This window comes from Protomyctophum bolini, assembly GCF_963924005.1.
Source record: "Protomyctophum bolini genome assembly, chromosome: 24".
Taxonomy (NCBI): Eukaryota; Metazoa; Chordata; class Actinopteri; order Myctophiformes; family Myctophidae; genus Protomyctophum; species Protomyctophum bolini.
The window spans coordinates 14,787,641-14,809,454 of record NC_137885.1 but is presented as its reverse complement, the minus strand read 5'-3'; the positions used below and the strand labels follow the sequence as shown (position 1 = coordinate 14,809,454).

General features: G+C 44.1%; 1 protein-coding gene across 2 annotated transcripts in view; it reads right to left on the bottom strand.

Moving 5' to 3' along the window:
- Window positions 1–21,814, bottom strand: part of zranb3 (zinc finger, RAN-binding domain containing 3) — an 87,907-nt gene that overhangs the window by 63,982 nt on the left and 2,111 nt on the right. For both annotated transcript variants that reach the window (XM_080758086.1, XM_080758087.1), the window contains exons 2-7: window positions 20,441–20,670; window positions 11,339–11,357; window positions 10,215–10,393; window positions 7,189–7,420; window positions 5,024–5,109; window positions 4,000–4,171 (exon numbers count right to left, since the gene is read on the bottom strand). In XM_080758086.1, coding sequence (XP_080614212.1) covers window positions 4,000–4,171; window positions 5,024–5,109; window positions 7,189–7,420; window positions 10,215–10,393; window positions 11,339–11,357; window positions 20,441–20,658 — 906 coding nt within the window. In that variant the 5' untranslated portion in view covers window positions 20,659–20,670. The remainder of the gene's footprint in view (window positions 1–3,999; window positions 4,172–5,023; window positions 5,110–7,188; window positions 7,421–10,214; window positions 10,394–11,338; window positions 11,358–20,440; window positions 20,671–21,814) is intronic.

Below are 21,814 nucleotides of genomic sequence, written 5' to 3'. Positions count from 1 at the left end.
GGGAGAATTCCCAAAGATGCATCCTCCCGTTCGCCCCAGCCAGTGTGCTGCCTGCGTTGTAGCTGGGTCATGTGCTCCTCTCTCCCAATTATAGCCATCCTGTGACAAGCCGAGGTCGAAGACGGAGAAGGCGCCGGGCCAGCGCCATAAATCAAAGATGGCCCCTGCATGCGCGCTCTCAAGGTGATTGGCGAGGGGTATTTAAGGCGGCTGCAGGAGCGTGGGGGAGGGGGGGGGGGATGAGAGAGAAGCCCAGTGTCGTGCATTGTAGAGCAGGCATAATGGAGACTCACAACCCATAGACAACAGAAAACACTGGAGAGTCCATGTGTGAACGCCGTTGATGTGAGCTGGCACTGAGGTGGGGGGGGCGTGCTGAAGACAATGCCATACTTCTTTCTTTGTGTGGGTAGTGAATAATCTGAAAATAATGAATCACTTCCATGCTCACGCAACGAGGTGTGATTCATATACTGTAGATACAAAATATGCAAAACTGTAACCCTACTCGCTCGCGGCAAGCTTGGGAAGAAGGAGAGAGTGTGTGTGTGTGTGTGTGCGTGTGCGTGTGTGCGTGCGATTAAAAGTGGGAACAGTAGCAGGTGAGTGCTCTTTATGCCGCTGTGAGTGAGAGAGAGAGAGAGAGAGAGTGTGCGTGTGTGTGTGTGCACGTGGACATAATTATGTGTGTGTGTGTGTGTGTGTGTGTGTGTGTGTGTGTGTGTGCAGAAGAGCTGGGTAATGTGCTGGGCATGCAGTCTGCTGACTGATGAAGAAGCAGAGAAAGGAAGAAGTTCGAGAGAAGTATCATTATCGTGCACGCGCGCACACACGCACACACACACGAGAGAGCCAATCCAATTACCACACAATGACCAGCAAAACAATGAGGCTTCATCGCAGACAACATTAATAACTGAGCACTTTTGCAGTGCATCTTTTGAGGTCTGGGTGTGAGGAAATGTGAGAGCGTGCCGTGTGTGCATGCACGCACGCGATCACACACACACACACACACACACACACACACACACACACACACACACAGTAACAACTAATAATTTGGTTGGGCCTGGGAGTCTTTGACAGAGTACTGTAACTAGAATGTTTTCCCACAAAAGCTTTAAGTGGAGAAGCTCTTATATTTAAGCCATCTGTGTTGAAAAGGGGAAATATGTTCTATATTCCAATTTGTGATTTTTATTTTCTTTTACACAATTAATGCACAGACATTGTTTTTGTTGAAGTTTCCTTTCTAGATGAAAAATCTTTGGATGTAAAAAATAAACTTTGACAAACATCTTACTGCCACTGAACACATCAAAGTACGATAAAGAAGCATGCACATACTGTACATACATAGATTACTACTGTAAAATGATACACCGTCTTTTTGGTCTGTATAGTGTCAAATGATATAATAAACATTGCCATTGTTTTATTATCAGTACTATTATGGTATCATCACAGCTCATTCAGAATGTGCTGATCGTTAACAGGATTCCAGTGTGGGTTTGCTTAGGGCTGGAGGTGTGAACACTTGCAGTGATCGGTCCTGCATTGATCCAGGAGGACTAATGCTGACAAAAGAGCAGCGCTCGGAGGGAAAAGGGCAGCGGGGGAATAAAAAACCGTCTGGCCTGGGGGAGATAAAAAGCCGTCGTTAGCGAGTCAAATGAGGGGAGGCGGGTAGAGGGTGGCGGTCTGGTAAGAAGTATGGTGTACTGTATACCGCGGTCGGTGTGGTGTGTGGGTGCAGTATTTAGTTTAGACAGTTTTTGGTTTAGAGTAGACTAGTCATTGGTTAGACCAGTCAATAGTCCTACAACTACAACCTATCTCAAACCCTCACCCTAACCTCCCACGGGTCAGCACACCTAAACCTAGCCTTAACCTTAACCCATGTCTAACCAATGACTAGTCTAAACTAAGTATGCACCCCCAGTGGGGTGGGTCAGCAGGGATTTAGTCCAAAAGGGAGGTGTCAGTCAAGGGAAAGTTGTTGTTAGGCGTCATAAGTAGAAAGACCAGTTCGTTTTGCATCTTTGTGACAGGCCTAAACATTATCCCCTTCTCCCCCCCCCCCCCCCACACACACACACACACACACACACACACACACACACACACACACACGATCATGAGAAAAACAATCAGTAATCGGGATCGATCGATGTATGTACAGTATGTCGAAACCTTGAACAATAAGGGACCACGATTCTTCATGATGATATACGATGATTAGAGCGCCCCTCACTTCACACGGGTGTGATTATTTTTCTTCCAAAACGACTGCTGAGGGCGAGGATGCTGAACACACGCCTGCCTTCTTAGAGTGCAAGGCAGCTACGGGATTTCCGGCACGCGTCTTGCCACTTACTATAACCCATTTAGGCCTGACATCGAAAAAAGATCACACCCGTGTGAACTGAGTGGTGCAACAAAAGGGGTTCCCGTCCAGAACGGGATAAGCATCAAAAGTTTTAATGTCTTTATAGCAGATCTACAAGCTCGTAGGTCTGCTAGCGAGTGTAGCTGGGACAAACTACTACAGGAATTCCTCGCTCGAATCATGCAAATTTGAGCACAGTGGCCTATTTGGTGGCAGCTACAATTATGCATTAAAAAAAGAAGCTCCAATTAAAAGTGCTCCCATAAATTTAAGGAGAACAGGGAAGGAGGGGAGGGTGGGGGGGGGGGGGTCGCGTCCTGCATCATCATTTTTCTTGGCTGGCTCTTATCGTCTCGTTCCTGGGGCGGTAACTTTCAGCTTAATTAGTTTTGAGAATGACAGAATAAACTCCCCTGCTTTTAACTAATGCGCCCATCTAAAGTCCCTTACATAGCCTAGATTCACCATTACACAGACAGTCACAATGACCAGGGTCAAGGATAGTGTACGAGTATATTGAGCACTCTCAGACTGAAATGCACGCGCACACACGCACGCACAGCGAGAGTAGAGTAGTGCAGTCAGTGCTTGGAGTGGGAGGCGCTGACACCCCGGTATAGTCAGTATGGGAAGGAAGGAGAGTTTAGACACGTGCAGATGCCATCAAAATGACTGACTCTGTGCACAACGACAATCTCTCCAGGATGCACACGCAGATTAGACACACCAACGGGGCCGACAAACGGAAACAACGGTCGGACATGAGGTCGAACATGCGCTGCTCCGTGCTTGCGGCTTTATGGGCTTAGGTTAGGGTTTGAGGTATAGGTTGTCGGTCTAATGACAGTCGGACCAATAGTATGTCTGAACTAAAGCCTGTACCCACCTCTCCTTGGACTGTCCTGTGAGTGGAGAGCACTTGTTTGATAATGAAAGTGCATCATTATGCATGGTGACAAATTTGCTTTATGGAAGGCGTGGGAAAGAACACACGCCAAAAACACCCACCTGTTGGACAGAAAGTGTTGTTCACGTGCCAGAGAAAAGGGACAAATAAAAGGATAAATAAGCGTGGGTGCGTCCGTGTGCACATCGTCGCATTAAAAAAATTAAAAAAATTACGTTCTGGCACAGAATGTGGAACACGCACCAAAAACACTTCTGCAGTCAGTGGTAAAATACAGATACAGACAGATAGACCACAAATTCCTGTCTTATCTTACAATTTGACCTGCATGCACAGCCCAAGATCAGAGACATGGTTATTTAACCCATTTAGGCCTGACGTCGAAGTAAAAAAAGTATTCTAAATCCTGACAGTATTCTGAAATACCCATGTTTCTAGGCCTATATCACTCAATATTTCATGTCAGGGACTCCAAAAATTATATGTAATTGGCCGCCGGCCGCCCATCTCAAAGTATGTTGTTCCAGGGGGCACCCCCAGAAGCAAAGATTTGAGTTAAAATCGGTCGCTCTGTAAGAATATTCCAAGGTTTGCGCCCCACTTTCACGATTTTTTCAAAAATAGCTAAAGTATAACATAATGCTTTAAAACACCAAAAGGGGTTCCCACCCCAGAATGGGTTAAGTGCATGTATATATACCTTGCCAGCTTCCTTGGGCAGGTCAAAGGGGATACGCTGGCGGACTTTGGGGGGCAGCTGGGTGAGGACCTCTGCCTTGAGTCGACGGATCATGATCTCACTCAGGCGCTGGTGCAGTTCGTCCAGGTTGGACGCCCCCCGGCAGTCCCACTGCCTCCGTGATCCAAAGTACCTATAGTGGAGAGGAACGGAAACTTGACTGCCTAGATTTCCGCTTTTAAAATGATGGCGAGCACCCACTTGATTGCAGGCTTGATTATTATTATTCATTTTATTGTATTTTTAACACACTAGACTGACTAGAGATGCATGATTGATTACATACTGTAATCATAACGTAATTACTGGTGTTTCCACACATGCACAAACGCTGAGGAAAGGCGCAAGTTCCCTGACGTTTGTGTGTCAAGTGGGTTGTTCCTTAAAAAGTGAACCAAGACTGCAATCAAGTGAGTGCTCGCCATTATCTATTTTGTTATCTTTTTTTTTTCTTTTTTCATTCCAATCAATGACCTTCTGCTGACAGGCTAGCTGTTAAACCCCTATAATTATCCTGGCATTCTGAAGGGAACAGAGCAGAGTTTTACTCTGTGGAGAGGAGTCCCCACCATTATTGTGTTAGATGATGCGAGCCTCATTCCATTTGTATGTGTATGACTATACACACAACTGCCTGTGTGTGTGTGTGTGTGTGTGTGTGTGTGTGTGTGTGTGGGTGTGGGTGTGTGGGGGGGGGGGGGGGTCAATTGACTCGAACTCAAGCGTTTGAGTTTGAGTTAGTACGAAAATCATGTAATGTATTTTCCATAACAATATTCACGATATATCGAAACGGAACGTTCCACATTGGTCATTAAAAGATCACAAAACGTCACATTGACATTGCTATTCATATAGGGATGCCAGCTTGAACGTAAATTAAAAATAAGCGTTTTGAAACCTTTCCCAGCCCTTTCACCGAGGTAAGTGGCTATATCATGTGAATTCAACAATGTAAAAAAAAAAAAAAAAACTCTAGGCTCACTTGAAACGTGCGTCGCAGAATTTCTTGGAGAAGTCAGTCCATGATCCAAACCTCCCGGGATACAGAGCGTCAATCTGCATGAAGAGCTGTTGGAGCAGGCAGAAAAATGAACCGTGACAGAAAAGACACTTAGTAAGGCAGGTTTGGGGAGGGTGTTAGTAGGTATACTGTTAGGAAGAGTACAGCTTAAAATATTTAGCGTTTCATTTACTGTTCGGCCAATAAGGATCCACATTTACAGTCTCAATAATTAAATGACACTTTTGCAGTTTTATATTCGGAATTGAAAGCGACTTGTTGTGCGCTTGTAGATCGGCTGTGGCTGTGTGTGTGTGTGTGTTTGTATCTGTGTGTAAAAATGTATTCACATGACATAAAGCTCCAGGCTAGTGTATGCTTGTGCATGAGTGCTTTTACTGTGTGTGTGTGTGTGTGTGTGTGTGTGTGCATGTGCGTGCACGTGCGGGGCGCCTATCTGTGTTCCACATCCAAGCCAATGAACAATATTTGTGGCGTAATGACAGCTAATGCTGTGTGAGTGAGTAGCCATGGTGGGCGTATTATTCCTAGTGGTGCACTTACTCACTCACTCGATAAAACCTCGGATAGCACTGCGTTCACTGCTCGGACATGGGAGCCCGTCGGCCACAGGCCTACTTGAGAGCGATGCTCTCCTAATAATACCCGTTGTCAACTTGTCATAGCACCCGTTTTAACTGTCTGTCTGTGTCCCACATGGAGATCTCTGTATCTGCCCGTGTCTGAAGAGTGCAAACTGACTGCGAAAAGTAGAATGGTTAAGTAATCAATTTGCAGGTGTGGGGTTGCCATGGCAATCAATTGGCTGAGGCAGAGGCTGGAAATTGCACAGGTGAGGGGACTTTGGCTCATTAGACCCACTGGCAGAGCCTGACCAGAGCCTTTTGTGGTGGTTCTGGACAACTGTGGGTCCGACCGACCCCGATACCGGGCACTGCACTTCCCTGCGGGGGTGAGGAACGCGTGTGTCGAATGTGAGTGAGTCGAGTGGGGGAAATGGTTCTCGAGTGTCGTGCATTACAACTGTACACGCACGCAGACACACACACACACACACACACACACACACACACACACGCACACACACACACACACAGAGAGACATGGCGCATTTATATTAGGATGTGTGTGGGTAGGGAATGAGGAATGGGGAGGGGGCGTTGCATGCTGCTGTGCTTACTCTGCAACATATCCACAGTGCACAGTGACTAATGCCTGGAGTGAGGCGATTGGCTCAGAGTTACAGGGACGCACGGGTGCTTTATGCACCGGATGCTAAAATGTAAAAAAATATATATGTTGACGATACGCGAAAAGAGTGTGTGTCTGTATCTGTGTGTGCATGTGTTGGAGGGTGACACACACACACACACACACACGAACGAACAAGATGCAATTTGTTCACCCCATGCTTCAATTAAATTGAATCTGCCTCTTCCTGGGACCAATCACGGTCCATAGATTATCAGGTGTAGATAATGGCCACGTTTCCCCTGACAACCCCGTGGATGTTCCGGTCACAGTATATATATACATGTAGGAGCAGACCTGCTGGAACCACACTCATCTTGTACAGAGTAGGTCAGGACAGGTGCTTCCGTCGGGTCACGCATTCAGGATGGGATCCCCTTTTTTCTGTTTTAACCCATTCTGACCTGAGATCAGATACAAAAAATGTCTTCTAGTCAGTCGCTCTTCGATCTTTCAAAAATAGCAGAGCTACAAATTGTTATGCATCATTTTGAACATTTATAAGTGTGCAATAAAATGCATTGTAAATTTGATTAAACTAAACTAAACTGAAAAGACAGCAGATATACAAGATCTGCTATTTTGGGAAAAATCGCGAAAATGTGATACAAATCTTTTTAATAAATATTCTTTCACATCAAACGTTTTTAACTCAAATATTTTCTTCTGGGAGGTCCCTGGAACAGAAATATTTTTAGATGGAGATCGGTGGCCAAATATACCTGTATATAATTTTGGGGGTGCTTGACATGAAAAAGTTAGAGCACCACTGATATACGTAGAAACCAGTCAGGATTTAATCTTCGTCTTAATGGGGTTAATGGATCAAGTGGGTTAGTTATTAACATGGATTGGATTCATGTGGTTCCCCCCACCTCTTCGGGGCGGCCCATGGCCGGGGTGCCGGTGAGGAGGATGACCCTCCTGGCGCTCCGGAGGAGGGGGACCAGGATCTTGGTGCGCGCGGCGGTCCTGGTCTTGAGGTAGTGCGACTCGTCCACCACCACCATGTTGAAGCGCTGCCTGGTCAGAGCCTCCACCAGGGTGCGCGCGTCCGAGGTGAGCAGGCCGTAGCCCAGCACCGTCACCTTACTGCTGCTGATGCCTCTGAAACGCACGTCATGCGTGCCGTGCACATGGGATTGATTGATTGATTGATTAGATTATTAGACAGACATTTTTTAAACCGCAATGGAGAACAGTCAAACACAACTTATATCTTGCGCCACCCCTTACCCGTACACTTATTTGCAAAAAACATGTCCATTGGCTAGTTGAACTACTTTAAAAAAATAAATCAAGATAGTAAAATACCGCAAAAAGTAAAACCTTTATGGATAAAGGGTAAGGAGTGCCGAAGATAGGGCCAATAGTCTAAAAGGGATAGCACCAAGAAAAGTCCTTGCGGTAAAGAAATGTGTCCGGCCACAAATGTGCTTGCGTGTATGTGTTAAGAGTTACCATTCCAGTCTTGTTCCAAACTAGGTCCATTTTGAAATTCCTTGCGCAATAATCCCAGTGAAGCAAAATGTCAATAAAATGGAACATTTATTTATGGCTGCTGTATGTCTGAACTGTCTGTTTCTCTGTCTGCACTCACGGGCGCTCACACACACACACACACACACACACACACACACACGCACAGAAAGATACTATACCATAATATACTCCTGCAACTTTTGTCCAACCCTGTGTTTAGAACTGAGATCCATTTGGAGTCATCAGCATTGCTGCTGCTCCTGGCATGCAATTTGATTTATGAACTATGGTTAATGCCACTATGCTTTCAGACCTCATTTGGAAGACGGTGTGTAACCTTTCCTTCGGGGAAAGGCAAAATTGCCTTGTGATTTGAAAATTGCAGCAGTCAATACAGCAATTTCTGTTTATTCCCCCCCCCCCTCGATTAATTGTGCAGCCCGCGACTAAAACAGGCACGGGGGCGGCTAAATAAATGAAGGCGCACACACACACACACACACACACACACACACACACACACACACACACGCATGCAGCACAGCGCTCATGACAGAGGGGACAGCCGTGTAGACATAACATTTCAATGGGGCTGTCGGAAAAATCAAGTGCCTTGACAGCATCTGACAGGCGCCTTTCACCACGCAAATCTGAACGCCGTTCACCCTCCAGCACAAAGACGACATCATTCAAAACGCAAAAAAATCGAGTTCTTCCCCTCGTCTGCCTGCTCAATCATTAGCACTTCCCCTTCAAGGACGGTTTCACAACCCCTTTGCCACCTCATCTGCGATGAGGAGGGGAGGCTTTTCTTCTTCAAATGAGCCACGGAAATCTTTATGTTATAAAGAAAATTATAAAACACAAGCTGCAATGTGTAACTAGCATGTCCTAGCGGGGATTCAGACGTGACCTGAGGCTCCTGCATGAGAAACCACTTTTCTACAGCTCTGTCAGCTTTGTCACACATACTCCAGTTTTAGGTGATAAGCTATCACCTTTTTGGGTGGTAAGTTATCACCTAAAAAGGTGATAATGATTCGAGGCCATCATACTCGCAGTGATGTAAAATCTTAGCTTCGGGGGGGGGGGGGGGGGGGGGGGGGTCCCTGGAACGACATATTTTCAGATGGGGGTCGGCGGCAAATTACATATATTTTTGGGGGTCCTTGACATGAAAATGTTTGAGAATCACTGACATAGAAACATAGGCTGCCAGGATTTGGAAGACGTAGTAGAATCGTCTAAATGGGTTAACATAACATTGCAGCTTTAACTTCCTTTAAGCACAACACGCCAGCCATTTTATGCCAATTTATGCCAACAAGCTAGACAGAGACATGAGAAGCCAACACAGCCTTGTGAAAATGAGGCTGTCATGTCCGCCCGCACAGCAATTATGATTTCAGTCCACTCTACTATCTGGTCTGAGCATTTGGATTCCTTTGTGGTCGTTTTGGCAGTATAGCCTAGCCTTGTTGATTTGCCTGTCTGTCAATGCTGTCATCCTCCAGCTCACCCTTTGCAAATTGAAACCTGCTGCGCATATTTGACAGCTCTGATTTATGTCAATCTATCGCAGCATACTCTGAAACTGAAAAAAATAATAATAATAATAATGTTTGTTTGTCACGTGGCTACTAAAAACATCCTATCGAACCATTTTGTACAGTGTTTTCAAGGTGTGTCTCCTCAGGGGTAAACTGTCTAGACGGGTGGGTCTAAAATGGGGGTACGTGTACCCCTAGGGGTACGCAGAGGACCAGAGGTACTACCGACGGGACGTGAGAGAAAGTGGGATAGGAAAAACTGGACACAGTTTAACGAAAATGTGCTCAGGATGGTCAGGATTTCAGGTCTTTCACACCTTTTCTTATTTACATTTCCCTCTCCTTTCCAATGGGCTATATGCACACAATTTACAATTTAGGCATTTAGCAGACGTTCTTAATCCAGAGCGATTTACAATAACTCTTCCTACTTCCAGGACGCTTCCCTACTTCCAAGTTCCTTCACCGCACTGAAACTGTACACTCTCAAGAGTTACACACCCATACGGGCCATTTGGAACCCACCTAAGGACACTTTGAGACCCACTGGTGTTAGCAGAGTGTTTCCAGTGAGCCAACACGCACAATAGCAGCACGCTGACTCTGTTTGAGCAGAATGGAACAGAAGTATCAAGTAGGTAAGGGGCCCAACTAAGTTCTTTCCAATATGGCTGCTGTGGCGTGAATGTGGAAATATTGTGGCCCTCTGGAGTGAATGTGGAAATACTGTGGCCCTCTGGAGTGAGTGTGGAAATATAGTGGCCCTCTCCATCATCAACGTTGCCCACCCCTGACCTAGATAGATAGATAGATAGATAGATAGATAGATAGATAGATAGATAGATAGATAGATGAAGTACGGTACATACGAGGTGTGACTCTTGCTCTCCACCAGGTTGATGTCTCCGGGCGTGAGCTCGGGGATCCACCTCTCCAGCTCCTCGATCCAGGGGTACTTGAGGGACGACGGCACCACGACGAGCAGCGGCCACTCCTGCCGGTAGGCGTAGGCCACCGCCATGGCCTGCAACGTCTTCCCAAGACCCATCTGGACGGAGAAAATGAAATACGCTCTCCGTGAGAACAGTGTGGGGGAGGGGACACGCACACGCACACACACACACACACACACACACACACACACACACAACAACAAGAACTAACAAGTCAATCGCACGGAGGCTCTGCGGTAAATTGCACATGACGGGTGAGCCGACGTGAGGCCCAAGAGTAATAACCCGTTTGGACCCCAGACTAGATTCTATAAAGAAAATAAAGAAAAGCAGGAGCGCTTCCTCTGTAAACTGCCCTTGGTTGAGGCAGTGGGTGCTCAGCTTGGAAAATAACTTAACTCTTAACTTAACTTAACTTAACTTAACAACTTAGTGGAAAAAGCGGCACTCCAAATTAAAAGATGCAATTAAGAACGCTGACGCGTTTCGGGCAAACAGCCTTCTTCAGAGCAGATTAAAAGGTGACACTAGTGGGATGTAGGTGTCTTCTAATTCATGACAGTTTTCTCACAAAACCTATGTTTCTATGTCAGTGGTTCTCAAACAATTCCACGTCAAAGGCCCCAATAATTGTGTATGTAACTGCCCGCCGACCCCCATCTGGAAATATGTTGTTCCAGGGAACCCCCCAGATATGAGTTAAAAACATTTGCCGTGAAAGAATATATATTCAAAGAAATAGCAGATCTACAAGCTCATAGCACGGCAATGAGCTTGTATATGTGCTATTTTTCACTGCTAAAGTTTTAAATAATGGTTAAAGTGGTTAAAAGCTAAGGTGACACAGATGCGTTCCAGGTCTCAATGGGATAAGGTCTCAGAATGACTCTGTTGTCAAAACTGATTAGGCATGTGGGAATGCTGTGTGAGGCTGACAAACTCATTCAGAATGCAATGCGGCTCTGTTTGGGGGGTTTTTTGTAGTTGAGGAAGAGGATAAGATTTCCTGTAACGTCGCCTGGCGTAGAGTGTGTGCTCACCTCATCTGCAATCATACATCTGGAAGACACAGAGAACAAACAAAAGAAAGTTTGTGAGATGGATACCGGAGTTGACGTCATCGTTCTGAAAAAGGTTTGTCTTTATGTGCGATACAATTAATGCCATTGACAAAACAATATAAGCCTATAATATCAGTGGTGGAAAGTAACATTTACTTAAGTACTGTACTTACCGGTAAGTACAATTTTGAGGAATGAAGAATATCCCAGTGATGGAAACGTTGAATCAATAAACCAGTGGAGCTGAGTTATTCCTTACCAGTGTTGCGGACTCTATTTCTTTCTCTTGATCTTAGTCTATTAGTCCAGCACCTGGGCTAGAGTGGATGTGCATGCTCTATTACCCTTGTTAATCTGAATCAAAATGAACATATAACTCATTGGCAAATGCCCCCTGTTCTCACTGACAATGTTCTGTTTCTGTTTATGACAATGTACTGAATTGCCAGTGGCAGGACATGTAAAGTTCTCAAATAGCACATCTGGAATGCTAGTTATTTCAGAACCACGGACAGATACATTTAAGCTACGGTATTTACTATTTACGGGGCCAGTACATCAGGACCATGGACAGATACGTTGAGACTAATATACAGGGCCATGCACGCAGCGCTGTCCACAGCACTGAATGGTTCAGGACCATGGACAGATACGTTGAGACTAATACACAGGGCCATGCACACAGCACTGTCCACAGCACTGAATGGAGGAGAGAGAGAGAGAGAGAGAGACAGAGAAACACATCACTTCGGTTCAGCCTTGCTTGCCTTTCGTGGGTTGCAAATAGAACATAAGAAGTGCCAAAGTCCTGATGTCACTCCCACTACCCATGGCTTACGGCATTATTATTTTTGTAATGGGATTCCCATGGGCAAAACTCTGATTGCGTCATAATGTATACGAAATGTGTTCCACACTACTTCAACAAACCACACCGGAGATTTTGTCAGGTATGTGGCTCTGTGTCATTTATGACATTGAGTTACATTTGATAGCGCCTGTGTTTGGATAAAATGTATTTATTTTCTTACTCTTTGCATAAAATAAAACTATTTCACAGTCAGTTGATATCAATATATAAGGGTAAAACTGCAGGGCTGATTTCTGATGTTTATTTTTGGAACATTTTGTCCAGGCTAGACACAATTGGAGATGTCATCACTACATCACAATATTTTGGGGGTGCTCAGAAGGTGTTGCTGGTATGTTTCTAGTACACATTAGTGTCTAACCTATGTTACTATGTTACTACCTATGTTACACTACTAGTTACTACCTGTGTTACTAGTACACATTAGGTAGCCATTCTTTGAACAGCCGTAGTTCCTTTGACCTTGGACGAACTCTAGTGTCCTCATTATATATAGTAGTATAAAAATTCACACTGTGTGAAGTGACTGAGGGGCGCTCTTATCATGACGTAAAATAGACACTAAGCCGACTTGCTCAGACACTTTGACGACAATGAATTCCCCATTCATTGTCAACGGGAATTTAATGTTTATGTAAGACAATAATAGTCGATTTGCTCAGACACTATGACGAGAAATTATCCATTCATTGTCAATGGGAATTTAATTTGTGTAAGACGAACATCTACACTAAAAGCTGAATATAGGAGGGGCCAGTGCTCCTCAATGATAATAGAATTCAACATATAGCTTGTCTAAAAAGAGAAAAAGTCCCCATCAACCATTTCGAAACGACATTATGAGAGAGATCACAATGTTTGTTTGATGTTCTTTCTTTTCCTACGCCCGCCTGACTTCTTCACATTTACACAGCTGCAGACGGCTGCAGACAGCTGCAGACAGCTACGAGTGGGAGCTGCCCAGTTCATACAGCACTGCTGTCTTCAGTCGGCCACTGGAGCACCGTCACCCAGTCCCTCCCGTCACCCTCCACTGAAGCATACTCCCACTGGAGCCCCACCTGTGCACCCTGGATTTCCGCCCGCCTGGGGATTTGACACCGAACGTCTTGTCATGTGTCACAAAACCCCTGCTCGGCTAACTTTGCAGGCTAGCGGCAGGCCAAGCCGCTCTAGAGAGCCCTCTCTAATAATTCCTGCTGCTCACAGTGGGGTTTGGAGGTGAAAACCCCATGTGACCTGACCTTCCCTTCGGTCAAAAACGCTAGACGGACTGATAGAGCGGTTCCGAATCAGCCCAACGCAGACTCTCATTTTTCTTCCTACTACTTGCCGCGCCCTCCTCCTCCTCCGACCCTCCCCCCCCCCCCCCCCCCCCCCTCATCTCCGCCCCATTTCTCTCTTTCAGCTGAAGAGCATGATTAATGTGCACACCGACACCAGTGGTTTTTCTAATTGCCAGCACACCGGTTCAGTCAGCGCAATGCATACACATGCGCACGAGTGCGGGTATAGCAATGGTGCACACCATTAACGCACGCACTCACACACACACACACACACACACACACACACACACACCTATTTACACATAAAAGCAGGTTTGGTTGCAGACACAACTACACACATATGCACATATGCATATACTGTACATTGTATGTCCTATATACTGTATGTATATATAATATATATTATATACACACACACAAATATATACAGTAATGTGTGTGCACGCACGCACATACACGCACTCGCAAACAGGACAAGGACAAGCTTTTACAAAAGTGCACACAGATGTGGAGACACACACAACAAACACTTTGCAGGCATGTGTGTACACGCGACAGACACACATGCACACACTCAAGAAATAGACAGAAAGAGAGAGAGAGAGGGAGGGAGGGAGGCGGCTGGGGCAGGTGCTTGCCATTTCTCGAGGCATTAATCATCGTGCTTTAAATAACCCAAGTGTCGCATTGACGGCTGGAGACTGGGGAGGATGCTGCAGCGCTGTTGCCTGACAACGGCACGGACCGCGGGCTTCGCATCGCTCTAATGTTATCTCTGAAGCCCACCAGCCCCAAGGTGTCAGGAAATGGGCTCCCCTAGGACCCCTACCCCCCGGGCCGGCCATGACGATTTGATCGTTTTGACCTCTGCGCGATGATCGTTCTTTTTTTCCCCCTTTTCTTTTCTCATTTCTGTACGTTCGCCGACTAATGATTCCTTCATGCATTAGCAGTGCTGGAAAAAGTACTCTTTTTTAAGTAAAATAATTGAGTACTACTCAATTATTTTACTTAAGTATCAATACTGCAATGTAGAAGTACTCTGTTACAAGTAAAAGTCCCGGAAAGTACAAGTAAAAGTCCCGGAATTCAAAATTAACTTTAGTACAAAAGTAAATTAACTTTACAAAAAGTACCAAAAGTTAAAAGTACTAATTATGCAGAATGTCTCATTCCAAGTTATCAAAATGTAATTTTGAAAATAGCAGATCTACAAGCTCACAATGCGTCGCATCGCAACGCATTGTGAGCTTGTAGATCAACTATTTTCAAATGGACGAAATGCACATGAGGCTGAAAGTGCAGGTTACTGTATGTTTTTTTTTTTTTTTTAAATAAGTCTACAAAATAACTAGTAACTAAAGTTTTCAAATAACTAAAAGTACAATATTTGCCAGAGATGTAGTGGAGAGAGGTAAAAGCACAGAAAATTATAAATACTCCAGTAAAGTAAAAAGAAATACCTCAAAACTGTCCTTAGATACAGTACTTAAGCAATATCTCATGACAGGCTATAGTTATTGTGAATGTGATCACATCTAAGGGTGTGATATCGTTACAATATGCCACGGCTGGAGTAAGTTATTGCTTTTAGAAAATGGTTTCCAAACCTGGCATCGTGAAAATTATATAGACACATTCCAATTAAACCCGTTTTTAATAACGATGTCATTACAAGAGTACGTTTCTACAAGAAAGCAGTCCGCGGCAGCCTGCACAAACAAGGCAGTTGCTATGCAACGTTTACATTTAGATGTTTTTCTTCAATCTCATTGCTTTCATCTTTCTGAACCTTTCGCCTATCGTCCTTTTAACACCTTAAACCATATATCTCTGCTGTCGCGAAGAAACCTCATAACTTCAAAATGTTAATGTTTCAGGAAATTAAAAATATACATTTTTCAGGAAATAGAGAAAATCTTATATTTTTAAAACGAAGCAATACTGCCTCATCAAAGTTGGTGTTGTGACTTCATATAATTTGCATGAGAGCGGGAGAGATGGTGGCGTTAGTTGCTTTGGCAGACAGTTTGAGGGTCCACTGGAATTCAAGGGCCACTTCACCCCTTTTGCAACCAGATCTTATTTTAATGATGTCTGGGAGACAAAAATGTAAAAAGAACCACCGCTCATCCGCTGAATAAAAACTTAAGTGAGGTGCTGGAGCCACAAAGGGAACATGAGAAAAATTAAAGGGAAGCTCCGCACACTCAGATCTGTGCACAATCAATGTATTTATTTAGCAAGCTTTTCAATGTAATGAGTCCCAGGATGCAGGGATGGTCTTTTAGATGAGTCCCAGCAGGGACATTTTATGAGTCCCACTTCAACAACGTTAGGAGTCGTATTTTGGCAGTCGTCTGCCATTGGGCGAACTCATTACCAATCACGGAGTCAATTTTCATTTCTATGCTGATGATACCCAACTATATCTTTCTGTGGCTCCAGATGATCCCTGTGCTTTAGACCCGCTGTTGACCTGTCTGTCTAGCATCAAATGTTGGATGAGTGAGAACTTTCTCAAGCTAAACGAGGATAAGACAGAAGTTCTCATAATCGGTTCTAGTGAGCAAAAATAATCAATAATAAGCAGACTTGGTAACCTGACTGTAGAAAGTAACAGTAAAGTAAAGAACCTGGGGGTTATTATTGATTCTGAATTGAATTTCAATTCACACATTAATCATGTTACCAAGATTGCCTTTTTTCACCTTAGAAATATTGCACGAATCAGAGCCTATTTGTCCTTGGACGATGCAAAAACGCTAATCCACGCCTTTGTTTTTTCTCGGCTTGACTACTGCAATGCACTTTTTTCAGGACTGCCTAAGAAAACAACTGACAGATTACAACTTGTCCAAAATGCAGCAGCCAGAGTTTTAACTAGAACTAAGATGAGAGAACATATTACTCCAGTTTTGGCATCACTGCACTGGCTTCCGGTTGTTTTTAGGATTGATTTTAAAATGATTTTACTTGTCTATAAAGCTCTCAATGGTCTCGCACCTTCCTACCTACATGACTGCCTGCCTAAATATGTCCCAAACCGCCCCCTAAGGTCTTCCACTGCTGGCCTGCTCGCTTTGCCAAAAAAAATGGCAACTAAAAAATACGGGGAAGCAGCTTTTTGCTTCTACGGGCCGTCGGCATGGAACAAGCTCCCACTGTACCTTCGTCAGGCAGCCTCTGTAGACATTTTTATCAAGCTCAGCTCAAGACCCACTTCTACAACATTGCTTTTAATTGATCTTTTATTTTTTATTTTTGTTATTCATGTCCTCACTGTATTGCATTACTGCTTGTTTTTAATGTTGTTGCCTTGCTTTTCTTTTATCCTCCATTTTTCTGTAAAGCACTTTGAGCTGCATTTCATGTCATGAAAGGTGCTATACAAATAAAGTTTTATTATTATTATTATTATTATTATTTTGCCATTTTTACAAATTTCAACATTTAACTCCCATTTATTTATCCCATTTATTATAATGTGGTTATATTCATGTAGAAAACAGGAGAAGAAATTATTATTATAAGGAAAGCTAGCAAAATAAAGTGGAATAAAAAAACAGTGCGTTTTATAACTATAACTATTATATAACTATAAACTGCGTTCTGGGATGCAAAATGCACCTTATTTTAATCTCTGCAATTACCATAATGCTTTGCTGCACTCACCCCACCTTGTGGATAGGGGGAGGGCTGTCTTACTGAGACAACATGTAGTCCAGGAAGGAAGTGAGACCAGTGTCCATGACATCACAGACACTTTGAAATACTAAAATATCTACAGATCAGTCAGTCAGTCACACTAAAACCTGTCAGTCAGTCCGTCAGTCACGCCTCGTGACACGCTCCATATATGGCCAATACAGAATTCATTCCATATGTTGATCTAACCTCATCAGACTGTCTTGTACACTCAAGACACCGATCCCGCTGCCACTCTTATATCTCCATACTGTACAGTTACAGGATATGGAATACAGAATCCATTCTATGCGCACCATGGGTGACAGGGCCTTCTGCACAGTTGCCCCTGGACTGTGGATATACCCTCCCCGCACACGCGAGAGTGCCACAGTCGATGGACTGCTTCAAGAGAGGACTAAAGACCTACCTTTTTAATAAGGCGTTCCCCCAAACCCACTGACTTTATTCCTTGACCCATGCCCTCACATTCAATAACCGTTTTATATTTTTGTCTGGCCTCATCAAACACTGCCCCTGCTGCCACCCTTAACTCTCCATATATGGAGATGAAATGTTCCGACATTCCCATCAAACCCTGTACACTCAAGACACGCTCCACGCGACTCCGCGAGTCACACTTGCAAATGAACCAAGTTGGTACAACACATGGATATATGGAGCCGGCCAGCAACTCTACATCTGACCACACGAACACCAGATTATTAACTCCTGCTTCTCAAATGTGCCGGATTAAGAAGCTCTGTTGTTTGCACTTCAGGGCGAGTTCGCTTCTCGCCCTCAGGGCGTCTTACTGGTAATATATTATGGTGTATTTAAAAATCACACTCATGAGAAGAGAGGGGCGCTCTTATTAGTATACATCATCACACCCCATGCTCAGCCAATCTAATCATCACATTCCATGGTACAAGCACACAAAGCTGTGCATAGGAGAGGCTAGCGGCCCTCAAAAATGGTCAAGGGCTAGATACTGCACAGGAGACCATCGTATTCTCGTCATTGCGTGCGTGTGCGCGCGAGTGTGTGACCCGACATGTGGACCAGATCTGTCTCTCTGCAATCTCACCATTATTTGAACGAATACAACACCACCACCACTTATTGATCTGCTTCCGTTCACGGATCAGCGGAGCAGAAGTCATTGAATGAGAGAGAGCCAACAGTCAATCGCAATAATATATATATTTTTCCTGGGACAGATCAGGCGCATGCTGATTCTAGGTTACTTCATGTCGCTGTCTAGCATTCAGGCCAAACACCAGAGAAAACTAATTTAACGGGCGGATGCTGAGAGAGTGGATGCACACTTCCTACTTGGGGATGGATGGGTTAATGCTATTGATACGGCTTATTGATACTCATACTTAACGATATTGTTATTGAAAAAATAAGTTGGGCTCTATTTTCGGCCTATTTGTTTTGTACTACACTGTTTGGCAGTGGGCCTTGTTGCTTCCTTACAAGTAAATAGACGTAACAAGATGAGATACCAAAGAACTATAGTTCTTCAGGTTAGCAAACGTTAATAAAATATTAGATTAAAAGTAAACAGTAAAACATGTTCTTACAATATAGTAGCCAAATTGATGCAGGATTTTATGTTTGTTGTTTCCTGTGAAATAATACATGCTGTCTCCGAGTAGCATGTCAGTCAGTCTACACTAGTCATCAAGACTAATTCAATTTAGGAATTTTATTTCATACAGTGGACAGTGACACAGTTTATGATCGCCAGATCTCAAAGCAACGTTGAACGGATGGGAAAGACTGTCGGTGGTATGGCTAACTGGCAACGACATAAGAAAGACCTTAGGTGGTATGGCTAACTGGCAACGACATAAAAAGTAAAAATGGTGTTTGTATTTAGTCTCCCAGCTCTTCTACTGAGACATTTAGATCATGTCAAAAGTCGTGTCTCACCAAGACACAGGATCTGACACGAAATTCAATTTATCCCCCGAGCAAAAGCAGGTCAGCTCTATGTTAAAAAAACAATTGCAAAGAAAAAACAATTGCAGTACTTGTGCAGGAAACTGGGTTCAAATCCGGGGTAGAAGAGGAACGTTACATAGTGTTGCTTTAAGGATGGAAATACCATTATATTATTTTAACAGACACCCTGCACTTTAACCTTGTGGCCGCAGTGTCCAGTCCCATGTCCATCGTTTTCCCATCCAAAAGTTTAAAAGCCTGTGGAGTGTAAGATAAGACCAGTGTGTAGTCGTGTCACTGGCCAAGTACTTACGGAGCTCAGCGCACTTATAACACCACTGCTGTGCATGCCCCAGGGAGAGCCTGCACCGAGTGTCGCGACGGCTCTTACTGTCACATCGATACCTTCATCCAATTGAGCAGGCTGGCCACACACACACACAGTACAGCGAGAGCCAATTGACTTCTTGACCCGCCCACGTAACGGAGCACTACCTCCCGGTGTTTGTGGATCAATATGGGCGCTCCATCACAGACGCCGCCACTCAGATTGCCTCCCCGGGCCCGCGCGACCTTCCTGAGGACCGCGGCTTACATCGATTGGTCGGAGACGTGGAAATTAACAAGTCTGGCCCCTCCCTGCTGCTATAGCACTCTCGGACGACTTAAGACACCGCTTAAAGGCTATACTGAGAAAGTTCAAAAGGAGCTGTTAATTGTTTTACGATATGGAATTTAGTTGACCTTCTAATTTGTGGATGCATCCGTGACTGGAATTTCTTATTTGACAGACGGAAGCTTTTTGGAGCCTCAAGGCTGCGACTAGAGCAGATTTGTATTACCTATTTCAGTGTTTGCAAAGTGGAAAAAGGAAAGACCTCCCGCACACGGTCTTCAAATCCAGTGAAATAGTTTATTAAGGAACAGCAACGTTTTTGGCTTATTCGACCCTCATCAGGCTATCTTTGTGCTGCTTAAAGATATCACCCTGTATCACAAATGGTCAATTGTATTCTTTCTGTATATCAGCAAAGTGTAGATTTTTATGTCAGACATTGAGGGAAAATAAGATTATCGCTGCTTATCAACTATTAACTATGAATGCATTAATCGATAATTCCCATCCCTATTGCAAAGTAACATTATTAAGGAAATAAACCTTTAGATTAACCATCACGTTGCTGATTCATAAATAATCTCAGACAGTACAATGACAGATCTCTTGGCCAAAGTAAAGTAAGTGAATACTGGGGTGACAGTGTTTCAATGGGAGCTTACCTTCCATTCCTCGATAAGGCAAATTCAACGCCTTCCTTCTGGAAAGGCATCAGGCGCTGAAGCAACTTAGGGGGGAGGGCTGTCAACGGTGGAGGGCTCTTCAGTGGAAGGGGAGACAACTTTGGAGACAACCATTGTGTTTTGCAGGGGGAGCTCTGTGGGCTCTTTTCTAGTTTCTTTTCTAACTCTCTTTTCTTGAAGCGCTTGCCCTGAAACATTGCAGAAGTGTTCTGGGTTTTGAGATGGGAGATGGGGAAAGGGGGGAAGGGGGGGGAGAGAGAGAGAGAGAGAGATGATTATAAATGACATAATTTAAAGCAGTGCATTGTAATGTAAGTTCATTATTTGTCGACATTAATCACTACTGGATGCAGTAGCTAATGAATAACAGTGTCACCTTGCATACTGAATTCAGTGAACTTAAAGTAATTTGACTCCATACCTGCTGTGATGCTATGAAGGTGTACCACCTGTGCCATATATTATATGCATTGCTTGTCATAATTCATATCCATATGGGCTTTAGTTAAACACACACTACAGGTACTGTATATGCTACCAGCCTACCACAAACTACTGTACCTTTTCTATTTAATTAGTTCTCCATGGGCCCTTGACGTCCGTGTGAAATCACAGATAAATCTACTGTTACTGTATAAACTTTTTCCCCTCTGGTTTTAGTCTGACTCTGATTTCTACCTTTTGGGGTAATTATATTCACTATAGGTGCAATACTGCATCTTATGGCACTTGACAGTCCACAATAACCAGTGGTGGAATTTGGAAAGCAAATAATGCAACATTTACTAGTACAATTTTGAGATACTTTTACTTTATTATTTATGATACTCTTCTCGTCCACTACATCTCAGTAGAGGCGTATAGCGATGGGTGGAGGGGGCTGTTTGACTTCTCTGCTTAACGACAGATGGACAGCGAATCACCTTCTCGATTTACCCCAACAACTCCTCCAAATATATTATCCATACTGTTGGAGTGCCACAAACTGCATACACATTTCTTTTTAACAGTGCTGCATGGATATTAATGGACCGTTGCATAACAAAAGATGACTGGGCAAGTGGGCAGCAATTCACACTCTCAATAACACTTTCATCAGAATCAGACAATAATAGCCTGCCCTGCACAAACGAAATGAGTCACCAGCTAGAAAAATGTCCTCCTCGGACTGCCCTGGTGTCTGCCCTGGTGTAGCTTATTGTGGGGCAGCAATATTTCACTGCGATTGAATATGATCAAAACGGGCCACTCCAACAAACTTTGGAAGCCAGTCTGATCCAACCAGGGTGGAAAATTAAAGATTTGACAGAGCCGTCTTGATCACATGACTGACTATAGAGATAATGTGTATCG